Source organism: Pantherophis guttatus, chromosome 5 (assembly GCF_059756535.1).
Source record: "Pantherophis guttatus breed Tessera chromosome 5, ASM5975653v1, whole genome shotgun sequence".
Taxonomy (NCBI): Eukaryota; Metazoa; Chordata; class Lepidosauria; order Squamata; family Colubridae; genus Pantherophis; species Pantherophis guttatus.
Window position 1 is genome coordinate 92,025,036 of NC_142067.1, and position 14,873 is coordinate 92,039,908.

The 14,873-nt window shown below is 39.4% G+C and overlaps 2 protein-coding genes across 5 annotated transcripts in view; one reads left to right on the forward strand and one right to left on the reverse strand.

The window, feature by feature from the left end:
• The window catches only part of LOC117673782 (cohesin subunit SA-2-like), a 66,891-nt gene extending 66,719 nt beyond the window's left edge, over nt 1-172 (reverse strand). For all 4 annotated transcript variants that reach the window (XM_087895310.1, XM_034431411.3, XM_087895318.1 and 1 more), the window contains exon 1: nt 40-172. The gene's annotated coding sequence lies outside the window, so the exon portion shown is untranslated. The remainder of the gene's footprint in view (nt 1-39) is intronic.
• GTPBP6 (GTP binding protein 6) lies at nt 137-14,609 on the forward strand. Its single transcript, XM_034431406.3, has 10 exons — nt 137-715; nt 2,403-2,540; nt 3,996-4,066; nt 5,891-6,021; nt 7,180-7,250; nt 8,265-8,423; nt 8,777-8,985; nt 11,056-11,204; nt 12,123-12,275; nt 13,050-14,609. Exons 1-10 carry the CDS (start codon nt 301-303, stop codon nt 13,186-13,188), a joined length of 1,635 nt encoding a protein of 544 aa, XP_034287297.1. The 5' UTR covers nt 137-300; the 3' UTR covers nt 13,189-14,609.
• The last annotated feature ends 264 nt before the right edge of the window (nt 14,610-14,873 follow it).

Genomic DNA, 14,873 nt, shown 5'->3' on the forward strand with positions numbered 1-14,873 from the left:
CCTCCTCCCGTCGCTCTCCCTTCACGCGCCTCGACCCACCCAATGAAAAAGGAATGTGACAGCCGCCCGGAAAAAAAGATTATCTGCTCGTTATCTGAAAGGGTTAGGCTTTCTTCAAACCCCGCCCCCTCGGGTTTTTTTTTCCTTCGCCGGGAGGGGAAGAATGGCGGAGAGGGGCGGGGCTTTTAGGCGTGGTGCACCAACCGGTGGGATCAACAAAGAAGGCACTTCCGTTCCGTCACTGATCTTGTCCTTAACGGAGGTAGAGCCCCTTGGGGAAAATAATGAGTGCTGCACATAATGATTGCCATGGGTTCCCAGTGGCGGCAATTGCAACGCTTGGTTCGGATATTGCGCCCAGAGGTTCGCCTGCTGCCAGCCAGCTGTCAGTGGCGAAATTCCGCTAGATTTTGGCACAACTCGGCTGTCCATTGTCGCCAGCCGCCAGCCGGCAATGGATCGGCTCGGGGAAAGAGCGGGGCTGGTGGTACGCTCTCTTCCTGGGGGACGGAAGACAACGAGGAGGGGGACCTCGTAGACAACGACGACGATGAAGAAGAAGAAGAAGACGACCTGGACGACGTCGAAGACCTGGATGTAGAAGACAAGTTGTTGGAGGAGTCGAGATTACCTTTTGTCACCCTGGAGGCCCAAAAGGTGTTTATTGTACACCCGGCTGTGAAATGGGGACCTGACAAGCCGAAGCTGACCACAGGTGTGATCAAGATTGTCGCCGTGAGCTTGTCGATCAGAAAGGTCGCCAGTTCGAATCCTTAGTACAGGTTCTCCTGCGTGAGGAGGGGGTTGGACTAGATGACCTCCTAGTTCCCTTCCAGCTCTGTTACTGTGACCGCATAGAGTGGCCAAACCGAGATGCAGCTGAGTCTGGCTGCGTGCATGTGCCACGCTTGGTGCATTGGAACACTGTGCAAATGCTGAAAACTTCTCTGAAGCAAGAGCCCGCTACTGAGGCATTTCATAAACTGCAGTCATATAATGTGATGATGATGGGGGGGGGGATTTTCAGTAAAAGTTGCAGTATTTCTCCTAATGAGGGTTTTTCCCAAAGTTGCATGCATAATATTTCTAGTAATGGAAAGATGGTGTTACTATGATGTTGCAGTGGTTCTTGTGCACATTCTAGGATCTAGGGTTTTTGTACCTCTGGTTTAGAAAATGAGGCAATTTCAAGGAACACCAAAGGTAGGACTATGACCTCTGAGATGCAGAAATCCAGAGGATGCCTAAAAGACAGTATACTTTCTAGTGATCATTCACAATTTTTTGCAGTAGGTTGACACTGATCTCTCAATACTGAAAAGGGATATCAAAGAAGCTTTCATTTAAAGTTAGTAAAGCTAGTTAACATTCTCCTGTTGTGATTTAATTTTTTTATCATATTACATTTGCACTTTACTCATACTTGATGGTCTTTGGGGAAAGGGCATAGTTTCTTTTGTCACAAATTCTTTAAAATGGACAAAGCATAAACTTTTTTTTTAACATTAATCAAATCCAAATGTGTTCATACTCTTTACCCATTCTCAGCTACTCTACAAAAGGCAGGCCAAAAATTGACATTTTAAAACAATTTTTATTTTTTAAAGATTACTACAGGTGAGCTTGTCGATCAAAAGATCAACAGTTCAGCGGTTCAAATCCCTAGTGCGGCATAATGGGGTGAGCTCCCATTACTTATCCCAGCTTCTGCCAACCTAGCAGTTTGAAAGCGCGTAAAAAATGCAAGTAGAAAAATAGGGACCACCTTTGGTGGGAAGGTAACAGCGTTCCGTGCGCCACTGGCGTTTAGTCATGCCGGCCATATGACTGCAGAGATATAAAAGGGGGGAAAATACTGAGAGGCCATATTTTAAAAGATTTGGGATATTTTATTTTATTTTATTTTTGCTACTATTATAAGATTCTAAACAGGAGACAAACATCAAAATCTCATGAAATGTGGTGATTTGTGATTTCAGCCATTTCATTTTTTTTAATGTAGCCATTTTTATTGAATGTTGGTGTTCCATGGGCATCATCTTTAGGAATCATATACCATATTGCCAAACTGGTTTATATGGTGTTTCTCAGAAATCTTTGTTGCTGTTAGATGCTTATAAAGGAAAAGATAGAAAACCACTGATCCAATTTGCGATTTATCATTTAATGCATTCAATCTTGAATGAACGCATTGACATTTTACTGATGACTGTGCTATTGATATACGGAAATCCTGCTAATGAAATTCCGTATTTCTGTAGTACTTCCCCTTAATTTCAAAGAAATAAATATTACAAAGTATCATTACATCCATTTTAATGCAGTTGTTTATATATAGGCAAATGTTAGAAGTATGTCATGTGCAATTATTGTTACAATTAATTTTTTTCCCAATGTTACAGCTGAATTGCAGCTAGCTGAAGCTGTTACTCTAATAAACACCCTTCAAAACTGGACCGTGATAGATACAATCATTCTGCCTATACAAATTCCTGACAAGAAATTTATCTTTCACAAAGGAAATTTTCAACTTCTAACTGGTAAGAATGTCTCTCAAAACTTTTCTTAATGTATATCCCCAGGTTACGAACATTCCCTTAGTGAGCGTTTGAAGTTACATGATAAACATCCCCTAGTGTTTACGAACAAGTCCCGAAATTACAAATGTTGCAGCACCAGGTCTCCTGCGTGAGCAGGGGGTTGGACTAGATGACCTCCATTGTCCCTTCCAATTCTGTTATTGTGACATTTGCCTGGCCTATTCACACACACAGCTGGCCAGGTCTTCACTGGCACTCCACCTGTGAAGACTCACCATGCAAAGATCTCTCTTTTGTTACTTCGTTGCTTCCGGCTTTCGGTGAATTCATAGAGAATAGAGACCTAACGTACCCTGAGATCATGTGAGATCAGTAGTGCAAGATCTCGTGCTACTAATCTTTCATGATCTCGCACTTTAAGCCTCTATTCTCTGCGAATTGAGGCCTGGATGTTTGCAAACAGACAGAAGACTTTGGTCCTTCAGGCCTTCCCTCCATTTGCCATTTCATTGCTGAAGCCTACAGGGAGATTGCCTCCCAGTAGGCTTCGGCAGTCCTTTGTCGGCACCAGAGAAGCTTGGGAGGGGCTGGTGCCTTCCTCGAAAGCTCTGTTACTACCAGCAAAGACTTTTTGCAAAGGGCTGCCAAACCCTACAGGGATGCAATCCTCAAACGTTTCAGTGGTGAGAAAGGAGGCCCAGAGGTGCGTGTGTGGCCCTCCATGCCTTTTTCATTGCCAAAGCCTTCCTCAAGCAGTTTGGGGGTGAGAAAGGAGGCCTGGAATGGCACGCATGGCCCTCCACACCTCCTTTTTCATTGCTGAAGCAGTCCTCAAGCGGTTCGGCAGCAAGAAAGAAGGCCCGGAAGGACCTCCAGGGGAGGGAAAATGAGGTATCTGTGGGTCGGGGGAAGTCTTGAGTTGTCGGAAGCAGGTGGCTTGTTCCATCACTAGGCCCCCCATGGTCTTCCCCACCCCAAAATACCTCACGTACACTTAACGAGCCTCTCATTCGATTAGCAAATGCGTGGGCGAAAGGAGGGGAGTGATTGTTTTCAAGGTATGAGATTCACTCCTACGAATCCTCAGGTTACAAATGGAATGGGCAGGCTCCATTCCATTTGTAATACATGGACTACCTGTAATTAAGTTCCTATGAATATTTCTATTTGTATGAAACCTGGGCCAAATCCTTATTTGCAGTAAAAATATAGTATTGTCATATTTTAAATGTCTTTAATTTCAGATAAATTAGAAATAGTGGATATTGTACATCTTAATATTTTTTAACATGAATGATGTTATACCTTGCTTAAGCTATCAGAGATTTGATTCATAAATATTTGAAACATGGTTTGACTGAATAATTGTAGTGTTTCAATATTATTTCATTCATAAAAATAAAAATAATTAGATCTTACTTTCCAAATATAATTATCTTAATCATTTTTTTTCAGAAAAAATTAAAAGATTGCCTCTTTTATCATCTGTCTTTGTAAATGTAGAAATGCTCTCTCCTATAACTAAAGTAAGTACATTTTAGTTTGAATATATCAATTCTTTTAATTCAACTTTTTGGAATTTTTATATGAATATGATGTGCATGTTTCCAGTAAACCTGACACCAGCCATAGCATTAAACAACTGAAAGAAGCCATATAAGATTGGAAAATGTGAAGAGGCTTGGTCCATAGAATTGTCAAAAATCAACTTTTTTTTTTTTTTAAATTGATTTCTATGCCGCCCTTCTCCGGAGACTCAGGGCAGCTTACAATGCGTTAAGCAATAGCCTTCACACTGTTGTATATTTATACAAAGTCAGCTTATTGCCCCCACAAACTGGGTCCTCAATTTACCTACCTTAGAAAGGATGGAAGGCTGAGTCAACCTTGAGCCTGGGGAGATTCGAACTAGCAGTAATTGCAGGCAGCTGAATGATAATAACAGGCTATTAGTCTGCTGCACCACCAGGCTCTTCAGCATGATTGAATGGATAGCATCATCTTTATAATAAATGCCTGACCAGTAATGATGCCAAATGCCAACCATAACATGGCTCAGATTTTCTGGTTGTAGTGAGATAAGCAGGATAATAACATAGAAATCAGCATTAGTTAGTTTTTGTGGTTGGTTACTTCCTAATTCCCACTTAAAAATACAAGTGCTGATTTCATATAACTTGTGAACCAACATCTGCAAATGCCTAAATAAGCTATTAAGGAAACTTACTTGAGTTCAGGGGTTTTGGAAGTTTAGAGGTTTTGGTTCAAGTATTTGTATTATTCCCATGATTGAGATGACCAATAGAGAAAGCAGAATTCATGCTGGTACTATTTTCTGCCAACTCCAAAATAGTAACAATTTAAATCAACCAAGGGGAAAAATCCTACAACTTTCTGTTGTTATCAGGTCAAAGGCAGCTGTTCTCCACCATCATTTATTTCATCTATCCGGGGCATGGGGGGTGGGGCATCTGCAAGACAAGTCAAAAATTTTCTAGAAAGGCTCTGCATGGCACAGCTTGTCTTCCATCAGATGCCAGGCTAATTAAAGTCCTCCATCATATACCTTCTGGAAGAGTGTGTAAACAGATCTGCTCAGTAGCAATATTTTCTTTGGAATAGTTTCCCCACAAGGTGGCCTCTTTCCTGTTACCAGTTTGGAAGACTGCCAAGACCAGTGGTGGGTTGCCCCCGGTTCGCACCGATTCTATAGAACCGGTAGTAAAACCGGTGGCAGGCTCTGCCCACTGACCCCGACGTCATCAAAATGCTTCTGCGCTTGTGCAGAAGAGAGAAAGCGCATGTGCGCGCGGCCCCGTTGCGAACCAGTAGTAAAGGTAAGTAGAACCCACCCCTGGCCAAGACCATAGTTTTCCAATAGCCCTTGAGGTTGGAGAGGGAATTTCTATTATAATAGAAAATATTGGGAGTAGGTATTTTGTCTTATCTCAGAGGTTACATGATGTATTTGTATTTATTGAATATATTGTAAATGTTATCTCAATAGCATCATGTTTTATTGTCAGCTGCCTAAAATAAGAATAGGCATGTTCATTTATGTAAATAAATATTTAACTTTGCATCTATAATTATTTGATCTAGTTTGGCCTGCTCTACTTTTCTGGGTTCTTTGTAACTTTTCACCCTCAGATACTGCACTTATGAAAATGGGTCACCCGGCACACCAAATGTTTCTTTGTAATTAGAGTGCACTGTATGATGATAACATACAATGAATTATCCCCACATGATCTGCTTTGGCTTTCATTCATTATAGGCTAGAGAGAGGCTTGAATGCAAGTAAATTTGCAGAAAAATTAAACATTTCCATTTATGTTATATTTGTATAGAAAGAACTTGAAAAGGCCTGGGGCTTGAAGGTTTTTGACAGATATACCATTGTCCTTCATATTTTCCGATGTAATGCTCAAACAAAGGAAGCAAAACTCCAGATAGCTTTGGCTGAACTCCCACTTCTAAGGTACACAAAGTAGTAAAAGTAATGTTAATATCAACGACATGGAAAATATATTTTCAGGTAATAATTAAAATAATATGTAGCCTACTTGCGTTAGATTATATGTCTGTACATTTGTACAATGTTTCATATAAGGAAATTTAGATCAAACATGGAAACCTGATTATTATAATTCCACATAATAATATTTTGTTTTATTCTGTGGCTTTGTGTGTGAGAGAGAGAGCTTTTGGAAATCCTGAAATAACTTATGGTGTCAGTTTCTGGACTAGTTCTCAATATATTTCTCACATTGAAAGCATCATTTTGAATGTCAGTGTTCTCCAAAAATAGATTTTACTCCAAATTCCAAATTTATTTTAAATTATTATGAATGTCAACTAGTTGCAATATATTTATTAATAATAACTAGAGTTACATAACCATAATTGTATTATTTATTTATTACTTTCTATATTAAATAGTATTTACTTGTGTATTACTTTGGCTTAAATGCTGCTGTGCTCTACTTCCAAGGATTCCAAATGGCTTATGATTAACAAGATTTAAATTAAAATATAGGAAATCAATAGCATAATTGTAATAGCAACAAGGCCCTTATGTGCCACAATTTGGGCAGCAAAATCTTTAGGAATATTTGAAAGTCTATATTCATTAAAATCAGTTGAGCTTAATAAATATATTAGTTGAATCGGAGCTACAGATGGTCTTCAAATTACAACCATTAATTAAACAACGTAATTTAATTACGTTGGTGTTGAAAAAAGTGACTTATAACCCATCTTCAAAGTTACGACTATTGTGCCACCTCTGCAGTCACATGATCATAATTTGAGCACTTGGGAACCAGGTTGCAATTATCTTCTCACTGAGCTTTCAACAAGCAAAAGCAGTAGATAAACTGACGGAATGTTGCAAATTGATATCATTTGATGTCTCAATGTTGGTGGTGATTTGATTAATGATCATGTCAAAAATTCGTAAAACTGGTTGTATTCATAAGACGTCTCACCTAATGGCCATACCACTTTGCACCAAATTTTCTGGACATAATTGGTGGACATAATTCAAGGACTGCCTGTATTACCATTGTATTATAAACTTTCAGTAGACTAGTAGATCCATTCAAAGGCTTAAAATATTCCTTCTGTCTTTTCCCAGAACCAATGTAAGAAATGAGGTTGCTCAATTAGATCAACAGAGAGGTGGCTCAAGATACATTATGGGATCAGGTAGTATGAATAAGTTGGAAAAGAAAATATCTCAATAAGCAATCAAAACATTCAAAAATATTTTCCCATAAAAGAAGCTATAAATCACTTTACTTCAAAACAATAATTGTGTCTGTTTACAAAGTATTTGACCTTGTACTTAACTGACGTGCCTTTTCTCTCTATATAATAGCAAACATTCTTCTTAATATCTAACTGACTTGTAGGTTGAAACAGTCCTATAGTATTTGGCCATCTACATGTATGGTCCTAAAATAACAATTCAGAACTAAGTTTTTATAGAACTCTTCTTATAATGGTAAGCAAACTTATATTACAATATTTGCTTGGATCTGATTCTGAGGATTCTCCATAGAAAACTCCAAACAGGAATACAAAAATATTTTTTATTTTTTCCATAGATTGTTGATTATAAAAGTGTCTTAGTGTAAATCAGTTAATGTTTAGAGATTGCCATAGCTATGATGAGGGCATAACTAGCCTTAAGGAATAGGGTGTATATTTAAGGAATATACATCTTCTGTGATATTGTACAGTGGTCCCTTGATACTCATCGTTAATTGGTTCCCAGGGGCGCAATGAGTACCAAAAAATTTTGTGTCAAAATGCCTGGAGTACCAAATTCAATGAGTTTCAAAACAGTTGAGTACCAAGGAACCATTGTATACGATCAGCTTTTGAATTCTTGACTCCTAAAATTCCTGATTTCCATAGTATACATTCAATTTTAATCATTATCAAAATTTATAAGATAGAATTTCAGTAAAAGTATAAAGTTTTAGTAATATATAATTTTTGAGGTTTTGAGAATGTAATTGTCAGAACTATTATTGGCAGAATTGCTGCAAATCAGCATAATATCTCATATGCTCATTTACTCTGATTAATGTAAATATTACAGGCTACTGATGGCACCAAAATATTGGTGCAAAATATGTTTACAGCATTTTTATTTTTATACTGTATATAGGTACAAAAATAAAAATGCAGCAATTCTAACTATGTTTTTGACAGGTGAAACCTTCATGGAAATTCAGCTTCGTCTCTTAAAAGAAAAAGAAGTTAAAATTCGAAAGGCTCTAAGGAAGCTTAAAAAAAATAGAAGTTTACTCAGAAAACAACGGAAGAAATCTGAATTTCCAATTATTTCAGTAATGGGCTATACTAATTGTGGTAAGGACCATCATACTGGATATTCACGTAAACATGTATATGCCTTTGTATAGCAGAATGTTTAAATTTGTGGAAAATAAGATGGGGGATTTCTTGACTGGAAAATTGGCATGCACATTCTAAATAGTAGTTGTAGCTTTTGCTGTCCTTTCCACATAGAAGACTACAGGAAAAATTAGGTTTTAAATTGGGAGGAAATTTCCCAATATCAAGTACATAACATATGCCTTGAAGCTAAAGAGTGATATATATGCATTCAGTAGTGATTTTCTATGATCGTCAGTATTTATCTCTTAACGAAAGTTTACATGAAGCAAACTGTTCAGTTTATATCACTTCTGTCTTTATGTTAGGGAAAACCACTCTAATCAAATCCCTCACAGGGGATGCAAAGTTACAGCCTCGGGATCAACTTTTTGCCACATTGGACATTACAGCTCATGCTGGCTACCTGCCATCTCGATTGACTGTTCTGTATGTTGATACCATTGGATTTCTCTCTCAGTTGCCCCACAATCTTGTTGAATCATTTTCAGCTACATTAGAAGATGTAGCTTGCTCAGTAAGTACCACAGCAATTACATATTTCTTTGTTCATTTATTCATTTTATTGATTCAAAGAAGAATAACAGGTTCATTTCTAATTTAAGAGTAAAAGGTACATAATACAAACAGTAGCAAAACATAATTTGGCAGAACTGAATGTGGGCTTTTGAAAGGCAGTAAGCATCTTTAGTTTAAACTATGTTTCCGACTCAGGCAGCCATACCAGTCCTTCTGTAATGTATGTTTGTGTGAGGAATTCAATCTTTTATTCAAACACCTATAGGAAAAGCTAGTATTGTAATATAGTTTTATCAGTTTAAACTACACATTTTGGGAGTAATAATAGACTTTCTGAGGGTTAGCATAACACCATGGTTAAGAAGCTGGACTTGGAGAGAGAAGAACCTGGACAGCTGTCCTGGAAACAGTAGGGGTCCAGTTCACATCACTTCATCCTGGTCCAACCCATCCCGGTGGACACACATATGCACAGGAGGTGGTGGGTGCATGCATGCAGAGGTCCAGCCCTTGCCATTCCAGCAGGCATGCGTGCGCACAGGAGAAGGCAGGTGCACACGTGCACAGGCCAGCCCATGCCATCCCGGCAGGCACACATGAGCACAGGATGGGGTGGGCCAGATCTGTGCAGACATGTGCCCACCTCCTGCGTGCACACATGCCTGCCAGGATGGCATGGGCCGGGCCGAAGCAACGCATGCGCCCGCCGGGATGGAATGGGCAGGACTGAAGCAATGGTAAGGCCCCTTACCATTTCCAGGACGGCTGCCCTTACCAGTCTTTCAGGTGTAGGTGTACGCGCACCGGGGGGGGTCCAGCATCAAAACTAGCCCTCCAGGAAATAGGCATGGCGGCAGCAGCACTGGCAGCAGGCAGAGTGGAGGGTGGGAGGCACGTGATGCGGACCACCAGACACACCTGCTCCATCCCATGTGGCTGGGACAGGGCAAGTGGCTTGCCTGGCACATCCAGCAGGCCGGACCGCGTGCTTCTCCCCTGTGCCTCTGCCTTTAGCTATTGCTTCCACTGCAGGTGAAGACAAGGTGAGGAGGGTGTGGGGCGGCTGCTGCCTACTCTCTTTTAGCTTGCAGTTGGAGAGCTGATCACCGCTAGTCATCTCCTTGGTCTTGCCCTTGGCCATGGGTGGAGTGTGTTCCCCTCGCACACCCAATGCACTTTGGCACCACTGAGATCACCAGCAGCTCGCGTAGGTCCAGTAGGTTACTGCCATCGCCGCCTGGAGCATCAGGTCCACCCAGCCCGAAAGAAGCAAAGCTAGAAAGGGCAAGTAGAAGTGGTAAAAGCACGCCCATTTCCTAATATGATTTGATTGCTTATTTGTTCCCTATGACTATCATTAAGTGTTGTATCTTATGATTCTTGACGAATGTATCTTTTTATGTACACCTAGTGCGTATGCACCAAGACAAATTCCTTGTGTGTCCAATCACACTTGGCCAATAAAGAATTCTATTCTATTCTATTCCCAACAAGCCAAAGGCAGCCACCACAAGCAGGGAAGGCTCGATCCGCATTGGCATTATTGCCACCAAAACCCAGCTGGGATCACATGTCCCCCCCCCCCATCTTTGCTGGGCCTGGGTGTGCTTTTCCACCTGTTGTGTCTGGTAGTGGACGGAGAAATGCCACTTCCTCCCCTGCTTCCTGCAATGACTGCTGGCAAAGTGCCCCTCTCATGCACCCACTGCTGCAGTCGGGTGCGCAAGAGGAACACGCTCCACGTGCAGGCCAAGGGCAAGACCCGTGAGCGGGCTGAGGAGAAGGTAACCAGCAGCAACCTGCTCTCCAAACGCAAGCCAAAACAGACAGTGGGGCGGAGTAAGCGTATCCAGCAGTCCGCATCATGTTCCTTCCCACCGCAGGCTGCCTCTACAGCTGGAAACCATCCCCTCCCCCCACATATTCATGCTAACTATCAGCCATCTAACACCTTTCCAGTATAGTTCAGTTTCAGTTTTGCAGCTTGTATTGTAATGCCCGCATAAAATCTACCTTTTTTTCTTCCTATCAAACCACTGAGTAATATCTGTGTGTTATTTGCTGCTAGGATTTAATTGTTCATGTGAGAGATGTTAGCCATCCAGAAACCAGCCTCCAGAAAAAAACTGTATTATCAGTTCTCAAGAATCTTAATATTCCCAATCATCTACTTGAATCCATTATTGAAGTACACAATAAAGTGGATTTAGTAGATAGGTAAGAGATAACTTTCAAAATGCTATTGTAGTTTATGTTTTGACTATCTTAGTTCATAACAAACTAAACCCAAAAGTATTTAGAATTATTATGGTGGCACCACAAGCTTATCATTGAATTGTAAGAAGCAGAATATTTTTTATCCCAGACAGGAATTTAATTAATCTGATCAATGATTCGCTTATAATTGGACAAAATTAGTTTCTGAAGGATACATTTTTTTAGCCTAAAGATGCTTCTAGAAATGACATAGTCTGTGGAAGCATAAGTGGTGCTGATAGCTAAGTGTGCTATTTTGCCAGCTTTGGCTGATGGTATTATTTCGTTATTTAAATTTATGTTAGCTGCATTCTTCTACAGAGAAAGGGGATCTGTTTACATGGTACATTTAAGACTTATTTAAAAGAAATAAAATACTAGGATTCTATCCAAACAGCAGAAGTAATAACAATCTTGAGTGGATCTGGGATGGAAGAAATCAATGTAACAAGTTTCTGAGGTGACTGTTACCTGTTTTACTTCATCTTACATGGCAGTTGGTGTAATGGTTCAGATTTTAGAGAGAGAACCAGGAAAAACAAAGAATCCAAATGAACACATTCATGGTTTCTTTCCCCCTTCTGATCCTCTCTGGATCAGAATTAAATTATCTTCCAAACAAAATTATATTAGTATGTAACACTACTACACACTTAGTATGTAATGGAGGTTGTTTTTTCCTACTAAATGATATTAATATGATATGATAAATACCCATCAGAAAATAAATGTTTTTTACTTATTTACAACAAACTAAAATATGAAATCTATAGTTGTATAAAATGTGTGTGTGTTATATAAACAAGCTAAATTTCTATAGTTATTTCAGAATTGTCTGCTGTGCCAAGGTCTATTTTTATGATGTCTGTTTGCTGCTAGGTATCAACCTGAAGAACAAAATGCTATAGTCACTTCAGCTCTCCTTGGATATGGTTTAAAAGAGCTGAAAGAAGAAATTGAGGCAAGAGTTTTGAAAGGAACTGGGAAAAAAAATATGACAATTAAAATAAATTTATCTGGACCTCAGCTCAGGTCAGTGACAACTACATACCAGCAATGGCTGGAAAATCATGCCAATTAGTATCAAAATTCTACTTTTTAGAATGAGTTTGCTTTTGGTTCTTTTTGCTATATTGACTCTGTAGACAAGTTTAATTCTACTAGCTTATCCAATTTTTTTATTTGCTAAGCCCATTTAATAACTAAAAAATTTTCTCTGTTAATTTATTGGCTGTGCATTTACACAAATGCTGCCCTGCCAACAGCAAAAAAACAAGTTATAGATAAGATAGAGTAAGCTGTAGAGCTGTGGTCATGCATTGTTAAACTGTTCACTGTGGTGCAGTTTTATTAAAAATTGGAAGTACCAGATTTTGGTTTTCTGCAAAACTATCTTAAAACATGGTTACAGGATTGCAGGATGCTGCAAATGGCCATAAATGCCATGTTCCTGAGCACCCGAAGAGCAATCACATGACTGCAGGAAGGGCAACTCTTGGAATTTAGGATCTGGGTTGTAAGTCCCCTTTTTGAGATAGGTGATAACTTCAAACAGTTGCTAAGCGAATGGTCATACGTTGAAGACTACATACCTGTGTTTATAAGTCTCAAACCTCAGGAAACCCATTTCAAAAAGTCTTCCAAATTATCCTTGCAGATTAAAATTATTCAATTTTACAAAAAAGTAAGAGAAAACATGCAAGCTTGGAATATATTTCTCATCCTCAAAACCATGGGATTTGTGATACTCTGATTAATAACTTTATTTCTTTAGTAATAAACAACAGTTGTATTGTATCATTGCAGTTGGCTGTACAAAGAAGCAGTAGTACAAGAAGTTGATGTTGCTCCTGAAGATAATACAGCTAAAGTAAAGGTCATCATAAGCGACTCTGCCCTCTGGAAATGCAAACGGCTATTTCCTCAGTCTAGTTATTTGTCTTGATAACCGCAGCCTGCTTTGCTTCTGGGAGAAAGGTCCTCCAGCAAATTTTTAAGAGACAAGAGCTCCAATCGCAGTGATGAGACTGCAGATACAACGTTGACTCCAGTGGACTTAAAAATTAATGTAAACATGGTTAATAAAACTGTTACTCCTGATATAAAGCTTGCCAACTTTTCAACACTGAGTTAATGATGACCATGAGAAGAAAGCTGTTCCAGGACAATTTTAAATTTTTGTACAGGAAGTATCTATATGCGACAATTATATTGAATAGAGGTTGAGGTGTTTCATTTATTTATTAAATTCATATGCCACACATTTCATTGTCAGGCAATTCTGGGCAGCTTGCAACGTCATAAAACATTAAATACATGTTTTACACAGCAATATAAAACATTAAAACACTGGGCATTAGCATAAAACTGGGTGAACCAACAACTTGGGGTGTAGATGAGGTCGTCTTACTAACCACCTATAGCAGAGGAACCTCCATCAGGACCCAAGCCAATTGGCAAAGCCAGATTTCCAGCCCTTTCACAAGGCCAAGAGAATTAGAGTTAGTATGCTTAATGCTGGAAAATATACACTTATAGGAGTATATGTGACTTGGTTTTGATTATGTGATGGATGTTGATATTATAACATGTCATTTGGAGTCTCTTCAACTGTTGGAATAATGTGTGATTGCTTTACATGAGATTCAGAGTCTTACAGCTAAAAAAAATCTATAGCTGAAGAGGGGGAAAGAAAATAAGCAGCTCAACCCAGAAAAGCACAGCTCAAATGGAAATATCTAGGATAATATGCTGTATGCTTTTCCCTGAAGGTTGGAGGTCTCAATGTATAATATTACCCATTAGTTTAATTCTATTTTTGGTGTACAGAACTAGTTGTCACTCCTGCTACAGGTATTGTGGAAGATTCTCAGAGCAAACATCGCAGCAAACAGTTATTTGGGATGGTAGATCAAGAAAGTGGCAGGGAGGGTGCTATTCACAGTCCACTTCCCATTCCAAATCCATTGCCTGTGAAAGAAGATATACAACCTCATAAACCTCAGCCATTATGAAACATTTTCCTTTCTTCAGCATAGTTAAGTCCTGCTTCTTGTCAGCACTTCAAGCTGCATTTACTCTAGTGCTGACATAAGAAGGAGAAGCGGAGGCATCTGGAAAGGGATGTTTGACTTTTCACCTACTTATTTTCCCTGGAGATAATATCCCCTAGGGGATGGGATGGGAGGGGGGAAATTCCTTTGAGCTGGAGCAGTAGATTAGGGATAGAGTGACTTGGAAGATGGCCAATGAGTGCAGGGGAGTGGGAAACGGAAAGGGAGGTTTTGGGTCTGGAAGTCAGTGTTGGCTGCGATGGAGTCGGAGTTATAATGTCGTGCTTAATAAATGGGAGTTTTTCAAAAGAGACTTTGTTTGAAATGCAATTTATTTGAGATGACCTCGAAACTTGACACTTCTTTGTTTTTTCAAACAAAATTCCCAGGGCAGTGCTGAACTAGACTTGGAAAGAACAAGATTCTTGGCTATTCCCTCAGCCATGAAAATTTTATTGACTTTGAACTAGTCAAACATTCTTGGTCTGATTTGTCTCACCATATTATAAGATCAAAATATGGAGATAAACTGATGGGTCATCCCATGTAAACTAACTTCTGCTGGAGGAAGAAAGGG

What these genes read in the sequence shown, in the direction of transcription:
- GTPBP6 (XM_034431406.3), top strand. Translation starts at nt 301, where the DNA reads ATGATTGCCATGGGTTCCCAGTGGCGGCAATTGCAACGCTTGGTTCGG. An exon ending in GCTGAACTCCCACTTCTAAG is followed by an intron (nt 6,022 to 7,179) that starts GTACACAAAGTA and finishes GTCTTTTCCCAG; the next exon opens with AACCAATGTAAGAAATGAGG. An exon ending in TTATCTGGACCTCAGCTCAG is followed by an intron (nt 12,276 to 13,049) that starts GTCAGTGACAAC and finishes GTATCATTGCAG; the next exon opens with TTGGCTGTACAAAGAAGCAG.